Consider the following 22,538-nt stretch of genomic DNA (forward strand, 5'->3'; position numbering starts at 1 on the left):
TAATTTAGTTTTCTATAATAAGTTTTTTTAAAGGCTTATTTTTCGAATTGGCTACACTTTTTCCAGCATTGATTTGTGCTCAGTTTGGTTTGCCATTTCACCATGGATAAACATACGCCAGAACAACGTTTGTAAATTGTGTAAATTTATTTCGAAAATCGTGGTTCAGTTCGTGAAACTAACTGTGCGCTACGTATATTTTACGATCGATATAAACGCCTATTTGAACAAGTAATATAAATAACCACGGATCGTTGTCTCATCACGCATATACGCATCCGCAGAGACGTCGTACATTGTGCACCGAATAAGTTTCTGCTGTGAAGTGTAGTATTAAAGAGGACAATTGAAGCTGTGTCCATCCGCTTTATGGAAGATTTTGCGGAAAGATCTTGATTTACGAGCTTACAAGATCCAGCTCATGCAAGAATTAAAGCCGTATGTTAAGTGAATGGGCGAGATTACTCTTGATCCTCATTTTCACCACAAAATTTTGTTCAGCGATGAGGCTCATTTTTGCTTGAACAACAAACAAAATTGCTGCATTTGAAGTGAAGAAAATCCACAAGATAAACAGTCATTGTATGGTGTACTTTATGGGCTGGTGGAATCATTGTTTCATATTTCTTCAAAAATGATGCCAGCCAGAACGTTACAGTCAATGGAGAGCGCTATAAATCCATGATTACTGATTTGTTCATTCCCTAATTTAATGGCAGCTTTGTTTAATGCCATACACTTTATTAAAGGAAACATACGATGAGCGCATAATTTCGCGTAAAGAACCTATGAATTTCCCCCTAAGATTGTGTGATTTAACACCTGTGGATTATTTTCTGTGTCTACGCTGATAAACGACTTGGAAGTCAACATTCGCCGCGTTTTTTTCCGCATTCCGGTTTAATAAATTAAATTTTTTTCGCGTGGATTTGGGCGCAAATTTAATTTCTTGACTCATTTCACTTTGATGTAATTTCACGATAGTCTTAGTTTTATTAAATAAATAAATAAAGAGTTTGTTCCTACCTGACATGCAGATCTATCCCACCAGAAGTAGACAATGTCAGTCGGTAACATGCTGAACACATCGTACCACCAGCTGTAGCCACGAAAGTAGTTGCAACGGCGGCGCTTAGCTTCATAAACCATCATGCCTTGCTCCAGGTATCCTGATTAAAAAGTAAATTATATAAAAGCTGTTCACTTAACACATGCAACTAGTAGCTAATTACAATACGTCAAATATGGAACAGAAATATGTTGATAAAATCAATAATGTGAAAGTAAAGAAAATGCTACGACGATGGCAATATAATATACCTATTCTTAACATACTTGATCTCAAAAATGAAAGAATATACCTTTTTTTAAAGAATGAACATATGACGATGATTCCAACTATTCACATTGAAAAGCCGCTCTATATATCTAATAGCTAAATATTTGCAGAACTGTTCATATTTTTATCTGAATATAATTAGTATATTTTGTAATATAATATAATCTTTTGAGGCAGGTAGTTTAAAGATTTATTTTCAATCGAGCAATGGCAGGTATTATTAGTGTTATAATGCATAACTAAAATCTGTATATATGTATAGATTTATTCATTATTACATATAATAAAATCTATTCCGTTTAGATTAATTATTCTCCTGCTTTCGTAAAAATGAATTATTTTTTAATTTAAGCTTGTTTAAAATCACTTCGAATCCGATCAAACGTTTACCAGACGAGCTGTATTAATTCTCTCCCACAGAATATTTTACTAAGGGGTTGTCGGAGGAATGCTGTTGAAGGGTCGTTGCAAAGCGTGATATCCAATAACGACGGAGTACTTATCCTATATTAAGTATTATAATTGAATATACTACATATGTATGTATATCATTGACTCCATTTCAATGAGTGGGTATTAGTGATAGTAGTCTATTTATTTTATAAACCATTTTTTCTTTCTTATACAATACTAACCATAAATATCAAAAAAATACAATAAGCGCTTGAAACAAAACATAAACACAGCCAAAACTAAAAAGGGGAGAAAACGCTTGTAATTTATCGCATATCAGAAGTTCTAAAATAATTTTTGAAGTTATTTTTTGAATTTAAAAAATTACATAAATACAACTAATTATTTATTCATTTTAGCGGAACCCTTAGAACATGGTTTCCTAAACTATGTTCAATTATGAATGAAAATGAGTGTTTTGTGAACAAAATTAAAATATGTTTGATCTTATAGTAAAAGACGAGTGATAAAAAAATTGCGCATAAAAGAAATGGAATATGTTATTTTTGTTAGGCAGATCCCGACAGTTTTTAATAAAAGAAAATTTATTTATTTATTTATTAAAATTATAACCATCGTGACCTGACAGGCAAACCTAATGCGTCACGATAGTCAAAAGTACTAATACATCATAATACATACAAATATAAACAAGACAAAACAACAGACACAAATCACCTCAACAGGTGTGCATTGTCCCATACGAACTGAACCAAAACTCCATATGTGCAAGAGAAAATGTAAATATTACTATTGATAGAATTGAGCAGATAAATAGCCTTGGCCAGAGAAGAGTTGGCAAGTACTCCAGTTCTAGACTTAACAGGCAAGAATAGTGGACGCGACCGAGAACTATAACCACCTTCAGGAGCCCACATTTGAAGCTGCTCGAGCACTGAAGGATTGTCTACGATGCCCTTGAGCAATTTCCAGAAGTGTTTAATTACATAAACACTTCTGCGAGTATCCCAGGGCTCCTAAAATAAAAGCATTGGGAAACAAGAACGGATAATACCCGTATTCCTTCAAGTATAAATATCGAAGAAATTTACGTTGTACTTTTTCCAGCTTCAATTCATTACATTGATTCATTACGCCTGGGACCCAAATGATGGAGCTAGTTTCTAGTATGCTGCGGACTAGAGTATCATAAAGAGTGCGCAATACTAAAGTATTCCTGAAGTAACGCGCATTTCTCAAGATAAAACCGAGCATTTTTAAGGATTTGCTATGAGTCTCTGCAATGTGTTGGCTAAATTTCCAACGTTCTTCGAAAGTCACTCATAAATCCTTAGTTGAAGAAAACCTTTCCAGAAAATATCCGCCTAGATGGTACGAATATTTTGCCGGCGTTAACGACCTTGAAAATGAAATTGTGTGACATTTCTTTACACTGAAAGGCAATTGGTTATAGCAAGCCCATTTCCATATAGAGTTGAGATCCTCCTGTAGGTCGAGGGAATCAGAAATCGAATGCATTTTCTTGTAAATTTTCAAGTCATCTGCATATAATAAAAAATCTGAATGCTCTATTGCTGTTTCTATGTCATTAATGAACAATAAAAACAACAATGGACCCAAATTGGATCCTTGAGGTACTCCAGTAGGGGTCTTATATCGTTCTGAAAAAGAGTTATTATACTTGACGAATTGATATCTATTGGTCAAATAATTTGAGAATAGATTTATGAGATCTTCAGAAAACCCGAAATTAGATAACTTTTTTACAAGTAAAGCATGGTTAACTTTATCAAATGCTTTTTCAAAGTCTGTGTATATGACGTCCACTTGTACACCAGAGTCCAATGATTTTGAAACATAGTTAGACAAAACCATTAGATTAGTGACAGTGGATCGAGATTTACGGAAACCATGTTGTTGGTCGAGAAGCATACACCTGCAATGATTAAAAATGTATTTATGCAAAACAATTTCAAATAATTTTGCAGGTGATGAGATCAAAGCTATTGGCCTGTAATTGTCAATCTGAGATTTGGGACTCTTTTTATGAATCGGAGTGACTTTTGAACATTTCCACAATTCTGGAAAACAAGAGGATCTGAAAATTAAATTAAATATAAATTTTAGAGGCTGTAAAATACCAGACTTGCATCCTTTCAGAATGTAGTCTGGAATAAAATCTGGTCCCGAGGTAAAAATGGACTTTAGTCTGCTAAATCCATATTCCATATCAACCAGACTAAAGGCTTTGATTGATAACAAAGATGACCATGAACGATGAGTCTCATCGTAATTAGAATTAAACTCTAAATGTGACCCATCATTATGGTATACGGTTTGAAAATACCTAGCAAATCCATCTGCAATCTCTTCAGAACCTTCAAAATTGATGTTGTTCCAACTCATCGATGACAGTAAGGATTGTCCATCGCGTTTTGAGTTAACGAATTTCCAAAATTTTTTCGGATTTAAAATTATCGACTTTTCACAGTCTTCAATATAGTTCCGATGGCAATCGGAAATCATCAATTTTGCACGCGATCGCAGAGTACGAAATTCTTCATAGATAAGAGAATTTCGTGTTCGTTTTCAGATTTTATGTATGACATGTTTCTTTCTAAGAATTGTAATTACCTCATTCGAGAACCATATTGGATAAATTCTATTAGTAGTTGGATATCTTCTGGAAAAACACTCGTCAAAAATACCATAAATTAATTTATAAAAAACATCAAGAGCAGAACTAACATCAATTGTTTGATACAATTGTGTCCAATCCGAACGAGACAGCAAACCATTGAGGTGGTCAAAATCCACTTCCCTAAACTTCCATCCATACAGTTTATTCTTATATACTTTTTCATTTATAAATGGACGTGAATTTGGCTGTTTGAACCTAAAGCCATCTGCGAGTGCCGGATGATAATTATCCTCTTTAACGAGGACATAATTACTTCTCGTGACGTCATCGCAATTAGCATATATGTGCAAAATGATATATTTATCAAGAATTCCCGATTTCCTACGGGATATTTTTATAGTTTGATATATATGATTTGCAATACTTAAAATGCTATGAATATTAGACTAATATTATTTTTTTATTTGTGAATAACACAACTATTATTTATTATACGCTGATGCTTGATTTAGATTTGATGTGGCAATCGACTTTAGCAAATTGTGTATCATTTACAAATGCTGTAATATTCTTTTGTAAGTTTGACTTTTCTATGATTTTTTTCTGCGAGATATCTTAACAAAATAGCAACAGCTGTTTCAGCTGCATACTATCAGATTAATGTAATTTGTTTTGGATTTCACTTGTGACGCACTCCAATAAGTCACGATGTGTTATTCACAATCCAAATGATAGAATCAAAATAGATTTGTCTCAGTGACACGTACGTCTGATAGCCTCAATCGATTTGCGAGCATATGTAGCTACTCATTCAACCTTAAAAAAAATGTTGACCCACAAAAGATATTTCTATTTATTTATGTATTTCAATTTAGTTAATTAAACTTTAAAAATGAACTCTTTTATACACAAATAAAATAACGTGAGTAAGGTCAAGTTATTTCATTTGCGTAGAAAAGTGTTATGGTTAAGAAAGAAAATTTAATTTTTCTTTGAAAAAAATATATCGCTCTCTTGTAAAAAAATAATTGAAGGTAATTCAAAAACAAACTTCAAAGGTAAAACTTATTCCATTTAGAACAACAAATATGAATTAATTACATTTTCAATGATACACGTGCCATATTTTTTTCAACAAAATGTCATTTATTATTATTATTTCTCTTACATTAAATTTTTCCAATGGTGCAATTTTACAATAAATAATATTAATTTACTACAGAGGTTATTCTTTTTTTTTTTATAAAATCAATATAAAATATAGTTTTATTTTCTATATATATGATATTTCTATATACATTTACAATAATTCAAATTAAATAAAATACTACTTTTTCAGTTATATATAAAAATATATTATGTGTAAATTTATAAATATCTGAGGTACTCCTCAAAGGGATATATTTCAATCACAAAATAATAATTTTAAATTTAATGATTCATTGATCAAATCAGTCGTTAATTGTTATAAATAATATACACGTCCTACAATATAGCAATTTTTGACATTTACGAAAAATGTAAGAAAAAGTCTGATAAGCCATTGTTACAAAATATTTTTTATTAAAATTATTATCTGAAATCTTTATGGAACAATACAGTTCATATTATACTATCCTCTTACTTAAAAAATTAAGATCATATGTTCCTTTAGATATTTAAATATTATAATATGCTATGGATCATATTTTATGCATTATTGATTAACGATGAATATAAATTAATTTAATTTGAACGACCAGCATACATAAACGCATTGTAAATGAGTTGACCTGGTTTAACCGACACACAACAGTTTTACTAATCCTTTCAAAGTAGAACTAGAAATATTCTTCAATAGAGTAATAAAAACATTACAATAAATCTATCCCTAATTAAAATAGAGCATATTTTGCATCAGATATATGAATTGTTTCATTACGATTAATTCATGAATTGAAATATTTTGAAGTACATGTTTGGTACGTAAAATCATATATTTATATTTGTTTTAAAATAAACTATAATTATAAAATCATATAAAAAATATTTGTCTGATACAGTTTATTTAAAAGCTGAATTCTTATCAATAGTTTAAATATCTATAGTTAATGATATAAAATATGTATTTAATTGATTTATTATTATTATTTTTTTAATCCATTATATGTGTATTTCACATAAAAATAATATATAATACAATTATGAAAACTGCTGTATGATTAATATTTTTTAAAAGATTATTAAATACGATTCAAGGAGCAAATATTAAAAATTATTCTATTTATAATACAAATATAATAAACATGGTTGTACAACTAAGCGAATCAATATTTTTAAAAATAAATTATAATGAGATTACAATTTTTTTTATTATTTTTTGCCATGGCTCTATTGCTATAATATTTTAATAAAACTGATAAAATATGAAAAAAATTAACATCGAAAGATCGTTTAATAAAAAAAGAGACTAATAACTATTTTTTGTTGTAACAGTAAAGATTTTTTTGCAATACAATAAAATTTTCCGAAAAGCAATATATTTAAATATTTTTTTAAATTTATTGAACTGTAAAATAAAAAATAAAATAAAAATAATCTTAGTCTTTATCTAAACCAGTAGTTCTTAACCGGTGCACCGCGGTGCACCAGTGCACCGTGAGCTTATTGCAAGTGCACCGCGAGAAAATTGGTAAAACAAAACAAAAATTCCGCAAAATAGTAAAATCTTAATGTTTCAATCAATTTATATTTTATTATAGTCGTAATACCCCACAATGGATAAATTTATTACCAAACGAAATTGTGAATCAGACCAAAATGTTAATGACACTGGGAGTACAAGTGGAAGAAGTAGTGAAGATGTTACTAGACATCATACGTCTCATACAAAAGAAAATATATCCAATAAAATCAAAAAAAATAAAGGACAGTATTCTGAAGAATATTTACGTTTCAGTTTTACTAGCATCAATGAGGAAGAATATCACATTGCACTATGTGTTGTATGTGGAGAAAAACTGTCCAATAGCGCGATGTATACTGACAAGTTAAATCGACACTTCACTACGAAGTACGCCGATCTTGCATCAAAAAGTAAAGATTACTTCAAAATATTGTTAAGCATGCAAAATAAAAAAGCAAAATATTTTGAAAAAACTGTTAAAATTTCCGATAAGGCACAACTGGCGTCATACAAGATTGCTGAATTTATTGCTGTACAATTAAAACCACATACTATAGCAGAGTCTCTAATTTTACCTGCATATTGTGAAATAGGAAAAAATATGTTTGGTGATGAAGCAAAAAGGAAATTACGAAAATTCCTCTTTCAAACGATACAATAAAAAAAAGAATTAAATATGTCGGATGATACTGAGAAAACAGTTAACGATAAACTTTCCAAGCGATATTTTGTTTTACAAGTCGACGAATCTACTGACATTAGCGGTAAGGCACAAATACTAGGATTCGTTCGTTTCATAAATGAAAACAAAATAGTGAATCAATATCTATGCTGCAAAGAACTTACCGAGCATACGACAGGACAAGATGTTTTTGATCTTATTTATTCATATTTAGAACAATTTAAAATATCATGGGAGTTATGCGTAGGAATTTGTATGGATGGTGCTCCTTCAATGGTAGGCTAATTTAAAGGATTTGTAACCCTTGAAAATACAAGAAAACCTAATAATATATCTACGCACTGTTTTTTACATAGAGAATCTTTAGTTTCGCAAACATTACCAGCAGCACTAAAACCTGTACTAGATGAAGTTGTAAATATAGTGAATTTCATAAAATCAACACACATGTTTAAAAAACTTTGCATTTCTATGGAAGCTATGTACGAGTGTTTGCTTTTTCACACTGAAGTCAGGTGGTTATCTAAGGGTAAAGCTTTATGCCGATTCATAGAACTTAAGAATGAATTGTTAATTTTTTTTCGAAACGAAGGTATGGATGATTTTGTAAAATGTCTTCAGAATAATGATTGGTATGCTAAAGTGGCATATTTAGCAGATATTTTTAATTGATTAAATAACGTTAACACAAGCATTCAAGGAAAAAACGAAAAATTCATGACATCCATTGACAAATTGACAGGATTTCGGAAAAAATAACTCTTTCGAAAAATCGAATAATAGAAAAAAAGAAGATATGTTTCCTTCACTTAACGAAAACATTCCCAAGGGAGTTATTTCCGCAATAATAGACCATTTAACTTTATTGGAAGAAAAATTGCACATTATTTTCCATTCTTAAATATAGAAAATTATGACCGGATACGAAATCATCAAATTAGTCTAATTGTCGACTGATCGTACTCTAAAAATTACATTTTTCGAAATAACTATGAAGAATTTTTGGATTACTGTCCAAGAGAAATATTCACTTCTTTACATGAAGGCACTGAAAATTTTGTTACAGTTTTCAACATCATATTTGTGTGAGCTTGGTTTCTCAACAACAACTAATATGAAAACTAAAAGACGAGAAAGACAGAAAAAAAATTTAAACGAAGAATTCAGGGTAACTACATAAAATATTATTTATATATGACATAATATTTCTGATATCTGCAAAAGCCAACAAGCTCAAGTATCTTATATATAATTGTTCTAATCACATTAATTAATTTTGGATTGATCGTATAAATTCCATTATGTTAAGCAGGAACGTCATTTTGGGTAAACAAAGGGGGGAAAATGCACCACTTAGATTTGCCACCCAAAGAGCACCTTTAAATAATAATACAAATATTTTTAATAAAACACGTAATTAAAAATTGGTTCTAGGGCAAAATTAACTACCTAAATTTATTTTCAATACTAAACTTTTTTATATAATTTAATTTAAAAAAATATGTAAAAAATTTTATGTAATTTTGTATGTAACTATTATTTTTTTTAAATATGTAATAAACATTATGTCCACATATTTTTTTCGACCTCTTAATTCTGGTGCACCGCCACTTTTTCCCATGATCAAAAGTGCACCGTAACTTTGAAAAGGTTAAGAACCACTGATCCAAACAGCAATTATTTTTTGTTCATTAGTAAAGGTAAATTGTGTAATAGCAATATTAATTTCTAAACAAAGAAAATCTGTTTACTAACGATGAATTTATTTAAGTTTTTTTTAAAAGCTTAGCGGAAATAATCTGTCCTATAAACATACATAGCTTTAAAAAAATATGTTACAGATATAGTTTCCTTTTTTTCGAGGAATTTATAACAAATTTTATATTTCTTAAGAGTTATGGAAAGCAGCAAAAGCTACATATTTTACATATTTGATATAGTCACTGATGATTAGATAAATTAAAAATTATAAAATTAATTTTTTAAATATAATATTATTCAGTTTTTGTGAATTTTTTATATTATTTCAGAAGCTATAAATATATTTTATAAAATTAATATAAAATATTATTTGTAAAGTTATTTATTTCGTACTCTTTAATTAATCGATATTATTTTCTATAAAAATCATTTATAATAAATCAAATTTAAAAATATGATATACATATAATGCTCTTTTTTCAATATTTCAAAACAGTGAAAGATCGACCGCCGTATATATACGGCGATAAAGTGTTATTTAAAATTTTAAAAATAAATTTAAGACCCGATTTTAAAATTTCAGAAACTATTGCCTACAAACTTTCAGATTTAATGTATAGATTTTAAATTGAATAAATATGTATTTTTAAGAATTATTTTTTACTTTATTTTTAAATGACTTTCTAAGACTAGGGTACATCATTACAATATAGATTCAAAACTATCTATTGTAAAATAATTTGATAGAGTCAAAATATATTTATGGAACAATACTCGAAAATTGCAAGCATCGTATTACATTATGATTAGTTTATATAAATATTTTAGATGTTATTTGTAAAGGAATTTATATATTAAAGCATTACTGATTCCGCATCGTTAACCAATTAGTCGCATCAAACTAGATTTTGCTTTTAAACTCTCGACCATAGTATATGCAATCCAGAAAAGTTAATCAGACTACTTCAAGAAGGGAAAACAGCGTTCAAATAAGTGGTTGTACTGGGTGAGGTTGTCTATACGGTAATTTTCAAAGTTTGTCCGTCTCTCTAAAAAGCGATATGACTTTTTACAAAACGTCTGCTGCAATTTTTTAACAGGTCAGTGAATTTAAGAACAAAATTGCAAATATATGCATATATGTTTTGTTATTTATATAAGTATATAATTAATACAATAACAGTTGTAGCTCGATCATTTTATTCTATTGACAGATAATGAGCGAAGAATAACTATTGATAATAAAAAAAATCAAGAGATAATGACATTTGCAACTTGCTTATTTTAAACTGAAAGCAAAATAGCAAATTCATTTTTTTTAATAAGCTTAAAAAACTATATGTTTATAATAAATGACTTATTTTTTCTCTCTCTCAATAAAAATTATTATAGTGATAATTCGTTAAACACGTTTTACACTTTATCACCTCAATGTCGGCCAGGGAGAAAAACTTGTGCGGGTGATGAATTATTCATGTTTAACAATTGGCTTCATTTTGTCATTCAGAAAATAATTTTGAAGGCATATCGAATACAAATTAACAGCAAGAGTAAAAATGAAAAATTACACGAGGGTTCGCTGGACATGAAAAAATTCCGACTCTTTATTAGATTGTAAATTTGCCGGCGCCATCGAGTCATTTTTTTTTTGATACCGAATGCTTTGATTTATTATTTTATTTTAGATAAATTCAAACGAATTATTTACTTTGAGACTGAAAAATAAATAGGTAAACAATTTAAATCACAGACTTTTTTGCTGTATCGATACATTTTTGTTTATATTTTATGTACAATACAATTGCTCCGTAATGAGATGCTTTTTTACGACACCAATCGGTTGCTCTTTGTTCTGTTTCATAAAATAAGGATTTGTGGTAGATATAATATAATAACAACTGAGCCATGAAAATATGTAGAAGCAAGAGCGGTGATTTGATAGGAATAAATAACCAAGTGAAAATTTTTTATGATCATATTGCATCTATCAAAGCGTCCTTATTAGTCCTATTTTTATATTGAAAACCTTACATTATTAAACAATAAACATCTTTGAATTTTTTATATTGAATTATATATAACTTTAAGGCGAAACTTTCATATGAAAATGTATACTCAATCAGCATATAAATAAAACAATAACTTTAACTATGCAGTTAAAACCAGTTTATAATATTAGCATAATTTTGTTGTTGTTGTAGTTTTCTAAATTAAATTTGATTTTACTTCATGGAATAGAGCCCATGTCTCCATATTTACTAGTCTAGTAAAATATGAACTACACTTTTAAAGATAATCATTTAGCTTCAAAGGAAGTGTCTTGATAACAAGTATAAATATAATAATATGTTTCTTTAAAATCAGATATTTATTATTGCTTATTATTTTATTATATATAAATATCTGGACCTCTTATTCAATATTTCATTAAAAAAATATATTTGTTTAAGTATTGTTTTGATGCAAAAATAAATCTTATTGAAAGTTCTATATTTAGTTATGCTAATTATATTTTTGTTAAAAGTACACGAATGCTGTTTTCAATTTAACGTGCTTTAGAAAATATGAACAGAGTGTAAAAATAGAGTTAAGAATTATTTTTCTGAAAATATAAATCGTATAGAAAGTTCTATATTTAATTATTTACCAGTTAAAAATATACCGTTGCCTATTTTATGTTAAAAAAAAAGAATCAGTATAAAAGCATTGTTTTGATGAATATTTAGTAATGCTAATAATTTTAATAATTAAAATAACTTTAATACAATAAACATGTTTTTTTTATCAAACCAAAATACATAAACATTCAATTAATTCTAATGACATTGAGACTCAAATTAAAATTGTGCCACCATTATGAAAAATTGTTATAAATAAATAATTATACATCTAACTTCTACATATATCATACAATATAAAGGTTGCATAAATTAAAACAACTTTTTGATATAAACTGATATTTTTAAAACATAGATAATAAATGTTATAATAAATTAAATAGGTTAACGATAGTAAAATGGCTATTGAACTGACTAGCAAAACACTGATTATTATTAATATTTTATTTTATTTACTATAAAGCAAATAAATTATATTTTTCTTGTTCAATCTTTTTAACGAATAAAGCTTGGAATTGTATTGTTTTACATAATATTTAAGCGAGGTGTTTCATTTTTAACTAACGAAGAACAAAATATTTTCAATTTAAATTTTTGATACAAGATCATTTTTTACGGACGGAATAGCGTAGTCCGTAACGTCACAGACTAGTAACTCTGAGGTTTCAAGTTCGAGCCCCGGCAGCGGCATTTTTTACGTATAAAAATGCGCTATTATTAAAAAAAAACCGGCCCTAGCTTCAGTGACATGTTTTGTTTATAAATTGTATAGCACATTAATAATATAGATGCCAACGATTTGTATTATTCATTATATCTGATTGACTTACTCAATTGATACAGAGTTGCCCGTTGTAACGCATTGGGCTTACGACTGTCAGATTACAACGAAAGATTTAATAATAAAAAATATTTTGACACAAAACTACCATTTTTTAATTTTTATAGTAATTGAAGTTCAAATAAAATTTATTTTTAACGTCAACAGATTAAAGAATAAATTTTATTAATAAAAAAATCAAAGAATTTGTTACTTTATATTAATAAATTTTAAGCGAAAATAATAAAATGCATATTATTAAATATAAAACTAATATTATTTATGAGCAGTACAAATAAAATATGATCTACGCATCTTTTTCTTTAAAAGAATAAGAAACTGTTCAAAACTATTTATCACATCATCAAGTATTTTTTTATTTTATTTTTGAAACACAATGCGACGCAGGCCTAGAGAAATATCAATTTGGGATTTGGCGCAGGTATTGTTAGTAAGAGAACTGCAAGGCGTTAGTTAAAAAAGTGAATGATACAAGAATCCGCCGCAATATTTAAGCGGCATTTTTATAGGAAGACTAGCAAAGAGATTAAAATGTAAATCTGTTTGTATAAAATATGTACATAAGTAGTACACATTGATACAAGCGTACATTTTCAATTACTCTGCTAACCATGTGTGACAGTCGACTCTGAATATTGCATTAGTTAAAGGTCTCTCTGATCTCGAGAATGCATTGCATCTGTCGTGGGATTTTCTCCTAATGTTATTTACATTAGAGATACTATTACTATTATACTAACATTTAAAAATTATGGTTTTTGTCATACTAAAAAAATTGACAAAGATAAAAACTCTCTGTAAATATACACCCAAATTATTTTTAGTAATCAATAAAAATGATTCTATTTATATATAATTCAGCCTAATAAAATGTTTTATATGATATAATATATTGACTTGATAGTAAGCTCAAATTATTATAATTAAATTTAACAATAGTTTAGGGATAAGTAATAATATACTCGACTCTTTAAATAACGTGTCAACTAATATTGCATTATTTCATTACATATTGAACGGTAGTCAATAGCATGTTATTCAAATTTACAGAAATATCCGGCAAATATAAAGAAAAACAATTATGTACCTAATAAATTTCTTTCACTAAAGTAAATAAAATAAACTTCAATCCATATTGACTATAGTATAATAAAATTCAGGGCTCAGTAAGTACAAACAAGCTACCTGTTTCTTTGAACTATATACATAAAACAGTTTCCGGAGTTGTATATTTAATAAATTGTACATAAGAAATGTAAAGTCTGTTCTATGTATTTCCAATTTAAAATATACCTATGCACCATAAATTTTAAATGCAATCAGGTGTAGGTTGATATTGAATTATTTTTTAAGCTACGATTCTCAAAACATTTTAATTTATGTTGGAGTCTACCGACTTTGATGTAATGTATTTATTTTCTGATGCTTTTATTGCTATTACTTGTGCACATTGTATATGCAACATAAAACATGAATGTAAATAAATCAAATAAAAAAAATCACAATATCACTTTATAACAATGTCTTTGTGACAAAGATGAGTATTTATTCTATATGGCCATATTTTTATTAATGTGCATCATATTGTATATATTTAATAAATTAAATAAAATATTATGGGATTCGAGAGATCAAGCTATTAAATAGCTTTGCTATAAAGACGGCAATTAATCGACCAAACCTTTATTGAAAAATTAATTTATTGTAAGTCTCGTTAAAACACGGTAAACACAATCAACAACTACTAAGTAAGTAATGAAACACCAGACTGAAATCAGAGACATAGCAGCTCATAATCAATAAATGTCACTAAGCACGATTTAGATACTCATCCGTGAGATTAAAATTATTAAAAATTTTCTGTCAAATTATCATATAATCACTAATTCTGATTTTATATTTACGATAGAAATTTAAAAACACGAGCATCAATTTGGGACTTGAACACATGTCTTTCATAAATCAATCGCTAGTCTATTTCTTAAAATATTATATATAAGTTTTTATTGCCGAAATCTAAATTATGGGATTTTGCTATTTTGGCTAAAATTCATTCTAAATGAAGCATATAATTAGATAATGAAATTGAAATAAAAACTATTATGTATTTATATGCACGAAAAAGTGGCAAATAAATATATTATGTAAAAATATCTATACTAATAATAAAAAAAATATCTAGTTAAGAAAATAGAGAAACTGTATATTTAATTTCATACAAAACGCTGTAAAAACTGTACCGTTTGAAGGCTATACTATTCAAACAACTTTCCAGCGCTGAATATAATGATCTTAAAATTCTCTTAACTCTCGTCGACATAACAAATATTTAATAATCAGATAAAACCTTTTACAGTTTTAGTCTCTGAAAAACACTTTTGATCAAATGGATTTTTTACTATTAAAATAAAGTACATAATAAAAATAAGTCTTACCTTCATGAGCATGGACAAACATGTCGATCAAGTAAATGGTATCGCAGATATAATCCATGGCGAGCCAGAAACTTGGAGCTACGTGATTCATTTCCCAGAAAACTGCTCTTCCGATGACGAACAGGACATTATACAGGACAGCGGTAGAAACCAGAGCTAACCACTGGAAAACGTTTATTTTTAGACCATAACAGCTAACTGTATGAATCCGATTAAAACATCGAGTTAACACAAAAAAATCAATAGCGTATTTGGTGAGATTGACTGCAATAACGTATTTTATAACCGCTGCGATTAAAACATTAAAAACGCCTTTTTAGCAAATTTTAGTGCAACAAATATAATTGAATTGAATTAAAAATTAACAATAAAATTTTTTACAGCTAAATTAATATTTTTTAAAGGTCTTTTATATACATATATTTTAGTTATAAATATATAAATCTTCGGCTTAGTTCATCTTATTAAAAATCTGTATTAATCACTGTTACAAAACATTGTGAAACAATATTAAATTATGAGAAAAAAATACTGCAACATATTGTAATTATCACAAAATAAATCAATAATAAATATTCTTTTAATAAACATATTTAAAATATTTCTTATTATTTAAAAAAAATTTAAATTCTGTATGTTTTTAAAATGATATTATATTATTTTTACATACTTTTGTATTACATATTTTTTTATGATCAATTAAAATTGTTTTTATTAAAAATACAATTTTATTATATTTGAAATTCATATTTTTTAGGCAAAATTAGCTTTAAATAAAACAATATTTATTTTGTATTATAGTCTTTCATAAGCAACCATTAAATTTCAATGGAACGTATTTTTCAGTCTTACAACAGAAAAAATAATAGTTTTTCATTTAAATACGATTTTAATATAATATTTTATCTTTTAATCAATAGTAATATTTTATATAGGATTTATTTTTAAATATATAATACAATCAAGCTTTTTCCTGTATGTTTAAAATTATTGAAATAATTAAAATATAAAAAAATCTGGGAATAAATTTTTTTTTGTCAAAATTTATTCTTAAAAAAAATTAAAGTAATATATGTTACAAAATGATAATTTTATTAGCTAATATTAAATCAGAAATATAATTTATATTTATAATATAGAGTGTAAAATTTGCTTCGAATAATTTTAGTGTATACTGCAAAATATAGTTTTTTTTTTTATATGTAAAAAGTTTAATTTAATAGCAAAATAACATTTATTAAACAATATTTAATCGAAAATAAGATTTCATTTTTATAAGTTATTAGATTTTTTTTTATAAAAATAGTTTATTTAATTGAAATATTATCTTTATTTAAAATATGTTTTTAATTAATATTTTTGTATTAAATCTTTCTTAATTAATTAATTTAACAATTCATCAATACTGCAGCTATAAATGATTATTATAAAAATTATCAAAATTTGAAAGAAAAGCTTTAGCTAAAACTAAGTTAACGATATTTTTGTAAATATATGTATATACCTGAAAAAATACGATAAATTGCTTATTTATGATTGATTATAATTAACCTAATACTTTGTAACAATAATGATTTTTAAGTAATAATTAAAGTAAGGTAACATACTTGAAAAACACGGTAAATTGATTTTTTATAATTTATTATAATTATTAACCTAATACACTACACAATAAACTAGATTTTTTAAAACCGCGTTCATAACTCTTTGTACAAATAATGATTTTTTAACTAATAATAAATGGAAGGTTATGATTGATTATAATTAACCTAATTCTTGTCTCTTTGTAACTATTATGAATTTTTAACTAATAATTAAAGGAAGGTAACATTTTTAATAGATTTGTAAATAATATTTATACTTTACAATAAAAATTATGCAAAAAATGTTTAATTTTGATCTTATGTTATATTTTTTTTTCTAATATTCTAATTGCAATATATTTTTAAATTCTGTATCGGGAAATGCTAAAGTTATTGCTTAAATTTATTTTTACAGATATAAACATATAAATATATTTTATTCGTAAGATTTTTTAAGACTGTGTTTCTTGCTTTTTGTTACGATCAATTTTTTTTTATAATAATATAATAATAAATAAAAATTTATATTTATAATATAAAGTTTAATTTTTTTTCTTGAATTTAGTATATACTTTATTTAATCAAATAAATTAAATTAAACATTGATTAATAGCAAAAAACTAATTACGTCTAATTTAAATCTTATCGTTGAATAAAATATGTTTTAAATTATTATTTTTGTATTAAGTCTGCCTTATTATTGTTTATATATTGATTAATTAATTTTATGAATTAATAATAATGCAGTTATAAAAAATATTAAAACAGGGTATTTTTCTTGTTAAAATATACTTCAAAAAATGCGTAAAATTGTTTTTTTTATGATTCATTAAAATTTATCTAATACTTATTAATTTTTAAAGATTATGATTTTTTAACTAATAAATAAGAAAAGGGAACAATTTTTATAAATCTAGAATTAATATTTATATTTAAGGCTTTAAATAATTATCATAAAATTTAAAACATTTTATTTAATATTATTATTAAAATAAAAAAAATATTTTAATTATTATGCTGTGATAAATACAATTTAATTAAAAAAATTTAGGTAATTATTGCTATATAAATAATCAAAAGGTGAGAGACAATCAGAGGTAAATACTAAGCCGACGATTTTTATATTGAAATATACATACATACATACATTCATATATAAATATTAAATATTATAAAGCATTATCTTATGAAAATTTTCCGCGAAACCTAATAATACTAATATACAAATAAACTAAACATAATTGAAAATAGTAAATGCTATATAATAAATATTATAGTCGTTTTAACATAGCTGCAATTAGCGCCGCTGCTTTTTAGTTAAAAAATTGCTTTTCTTTTAATTTTTAAATACGCTATATTAAATTTATGTATTAAAAAAATCGATTAACAAAATAAAACTGACGTTTTATTTATTTAAATATATTCGAGATGTTTAATGTAACGCATATTAATGATACAATATAAAGGTATAAACTTACCCTTGTGTGTCTCGGGTCGGCCGGATCCAAGCAGATCTTGAAGCCCAGGAAGTTCATGAATCTTCTATCGTCACAGCAGCCTGTAGTACTTTCAAAGTCCGTCTGGGTCCCCTCAGGCGTGCCTTGATTTTCAGCCCTCCTCTGACGACCCATGAACATCCTTGAGAATCTGTTGCACCGACGTCTTTTCTTCGTCTTCTTCACGCACATCCTCGAGAAAAACTGGTAGACCCTCGTCCCTACGGTCGAGGGAGGAATTTCCCGCTGTCGGAAGAACAATAAAATGATTACATTTATTTAAAACCTGATTTGAAGACGCGTTGTTTAAGAAGACGAACCGGGATAGGTAGTGCGGCAGAGCCGACAGCACCTGTATGCGCCTGGACGAAAGATCCAGAGTTTCTAGGATGCATTTCCCCCGGGGCGGTATTTAAACTGCCACTGAGCGCATGCGTTTTCGGATGCAACTGGTCCCCACTGGGATGGGCGATTGGGGGGGTTTCGTAGAATTATTGTACATTCGCTTCGCAATGTAATATGACAAGGGTTACTAATATATATTTATTTGATTCGTATGTTACTAATACATAATCAAAGAATTCATAATACGGATGCATTTATATGAATATGGGTCCATTATGGCATGATATTGATCCTCCATTAGTTGTAATTTTGTTACACACATATAAAAACGTTTCAACAATAGGGTAACTTCATAGCTATGATACGAAATTATTTTTTGTTATGGAATTAAATTTAAATAATCGTCTCAAGCTTTTTAAATATATTTGGGGAAAGTATGGGGTAAAATTTAGTTAGGAAATAGGATATTTCAAATAGTAAATTAATATTTTAAATTAAAAAAATAAATATAGAAGATCCTTTAGATGAATTCATGTTTAGGCATATTATATACAAGGTGTTCTTATCTATAGATATGTCTATATTACTTGACGTGAAACCGATTAAAATAATAATAATAAATACTACGCGTTGTCATGCACAGTTTAGTTTGGGTCCACAGTTTAATGATTATAACCAATCATCAGCTCAAATATTTTTTAATGTCATAATAGTTATCCTTTGCTAAGACCGAGTGATACTAAGAAGTTTGGTAAGAATATATATATGGGCAGCCTATAACGGTATTACAAAATTAAATATCGGTATTACCGAAAATATTTTAATTTAATTTTTTAAAATCCGTACATCTTATTTCTCGAAATCTAGCTATATCTATTATACATGGCTTAAATCTACAAAAACGACAATGCTCATAATGCTTAAAAGCAGAAGCGGAGAATAAAACGGTGCTCATTGTAGGGGATTAAGCTAAGTTGTTTTATCGGGGTAGGATATCAAAATTTAATATTATTATCCCTTTTAGTCTCAGGGGGAAATTTTATCTCATCCTACCTATCCGAAAAATCTCACTGGTCGATATTTTGGCGCAAATTTTTAAAATTTTATTTTACGTGCGACGTGTCAACAGAGAAAGGACCGCGCAGCAGCAAACTACCGGCCTTTTTTAATAATAGGGACGGCTGGCGAAGTAATAACAAAATCAGGTATTACATAAACAACTATTTGTACATTTTTATTTAGACATATTTTTACCCAATCATTGTTGGTAAATATAAGAAATAAATAAGTCTTAATAATTATATTTAAATGAAAAAACGTATTTGAGAAAAATGCGCGAAATGTATGTTTTTTAAAAACAAACTTTTTCATTATAAAATAATGCAATACTATTTTTTATTAGCAAGTAAAGATAAGCTGTACTTTATGTTATAATTAAAATGTGTTGATGGATGTTTTTTTATATAAAGCTTGATTTATATTTTATTTTTTCAAGTGAATAAATATGAAAAATATATATTTTTGATTGTTGTTACAACTAAATACTATTTTTTTATTACCTAACATCATTAGGAGTGCACTAAAATATTCTTAAATTTTTAAAACACATATGTATTTATAACAAATTTTATTTTAAAATGCAAAGCAATGATGCTTTAAAAATTTTTTGCATATATTATGCAGAATTTTTTTTATATTATTTATCTAAATATAAGTAGAAATAAATAAGTACACTAGATATAAGTCTTTCAAAAATAAGTATTAATGGGATATTCTAAAATAAATATTAAATGTGCAATAATTAAAATAAAATAATATTCGTATAAATAATTCATATCTCAATCACATAAATATAACTCCCATCAATCATCTTATTTATTTATTTTTAATATGTCTAATTCTTTTCTCATAAGGTTCTTTCAGATAACCGTAACTGATAATATATTTTTTTTTTATATAAATTAGTGAGATGTGCTTTAGGACCTGGTATAAAAATTAAGGAGGCATCCAGAAACTATGTTGTCTTAGATTTATTATTAAAAAAAAAAAGATTTTCCACTGGTATTTTCGAAATATTTTTTTTTGTATTCAACGAGTGTTTTAAAATATTTAATACATCGAAACAATAGTGACCGATTTTGTTAAGCAATAAACACGGTATTGATTGATACAATTGACACAATTAATACCGGTATTGATTGTTTTTCTCTTGATAATAACATGATGTGAATAAAATAAATTTGTGCACTACGTTCGTAGGCAAAGTGACGAAAGATATAGCCACAAATGTTTTCAGGTAACTGCAAAAACAGAGAGCCAAATAATACGAAAGTGCTGCTTATATCTAAAATAGAAGATATCCACCTTATCAACGGAGCAGTGAACGCAGTAGATTATAAAAAGTTTTTGCATTTTATTTTAATGTATTTTTATTCTAATTTTTTAATATTTAATAATTTAATGAATAGCTTAACAATTTACAATTTAAAAAAATATATAACATCCCCTTAATGTATATATTTATCTATATATCATACTATTGTATATATATAAAGAAGATATAACTGTTTTTAACTACTTAAGCGCCAGCAACTCACCGGTGAGTTATTTGTGGATTATTTTATTACACAATTTTTTTTTTTAAACAAATTAACGAATTATTAAAGATTCATTTACTTGCTTAATTTGTCTGTAAATCAAGTATTTTATATTTTTTTTAGAAAGAAATATTGATGCGTGAAGAAAAATAAAAAGTCTCTGACGTTTAAAGGGTTAATGACACGTTACCTGCCGTAGCTTAAATCATATCATACAACTAACTTTTGTAAAGTAATCCTTATCAGATATAATCAGGGCTTTTTAGATAAAATTTAAAGCTCAAAGCAGCTGATATTTTTAAAAACCTTAAAAATTTGGACAAGACAATAAATAAAATCAATTGTATTGTAAATATATTCAATTAAAATATTTATTTTTTCACAAAAGTTTTGCCCGCTTTTTGATAGCAAATTCCTAATTTAAAATCTAGTGATTCATGTTGAATATTGCCAGTCCATTTACTCCCTTCTGACTAGGATTTTCATCCCCGGAGATTTTTTTCAGAACTGGGATTACTGTGCTGACAATTTTTAAATTCCAGAATTTAAATGTTTAAATTGTTTGAAAAAATGTGAGTTGGAACAAAGGTTTATCTTAAAAGAAGCTGTACAAAAAAAAAATAAAAAATATATGAAAATTCATAATACAATTAATAAACACACATTTTTATATTTTATATTTTTAGACTTGAATTTCGTCCTTAATAAGTTTTAATCATTTAGTGATGATCATATTGAACATAATATATAATAAAAATGAAATATATATCTGTTTGCGGATGACACTTTAATTTATTGCATAGACGATAATGTTAAAGAAGTTGTAGATAATTTTAATAATGAATTGAGTATATTGAAAATATGGTTAAAAAATAATGTACTTCAACCAAATGTATGTTTATAATTTATATGTTAGATAATAATATTAAAAAATATTATATTAAATTAAATATTAAAGAGTAATCGTATATATTAAATTATTTTTTGGAACACTATTAAAAAACATGTTAAAAAGAAATATTGTATAATCTATGATGAGAAATATGTAAGGTATAAATACAAAAAAAACATCTACAGTAGTTATATATTTAACCATTTTAATTATTGTGCAACAATATTATATATGCTTAATATATTAAATAAAATTATGTTGCAAAATAGGGAAATAAGAGTAGTTTTAA

At 26.6% G+C, this 22,538-nt stretch overlaps 1 protein-coding gene across 1 annotated transcript in view; it reads right to left on the minus strand.

The window, feature by feature from the left end:
* The window catches only part of CngA (Cyclic nucleotide-gated ion channel subunit A), a 42,541-nt gene that overhangs the window by 8,787 nt on the left and 11,216 nt on the right, over positions 1-22,538 (minus strand). Inside the window, exons 3-5 of the mRNA XM_088188516.1 lie at positions 18,398-18,661; positions 15,337-15,499; positions 1,027-1,169 (exon numbers count right to left, since the gene is read on the minus strand). Of these exons, the coding sequence (XP_088044642.1) occupies positions 1,027-1,169; positions 15,337-15,499; positions 18,398-18,661 (570 nt within the window). The remainder of the gene's footprint in view (positions 1-1,026; positions 1,170-15,336; positions 15,500-18,397; positions 18,662-22,538) is intronic.

Source organism: Plectrocnemia conspersa, unplaced genomic scaffold, assembly GCF_051122295.1.
Source record: "Plectrocnemia conspersa isolate PC_06_02 unplaced genomic scaffold, ASM5112229v1 ptg000006l, whole genome shotgun sequence".
Taxonomy (NCBI): Eukaryota; Metazoa; Arthropoda; class Insecta; order Trichoptera; family Polycentropodidae; genus Plectrocnemia; species Plectrocnemia conspersa.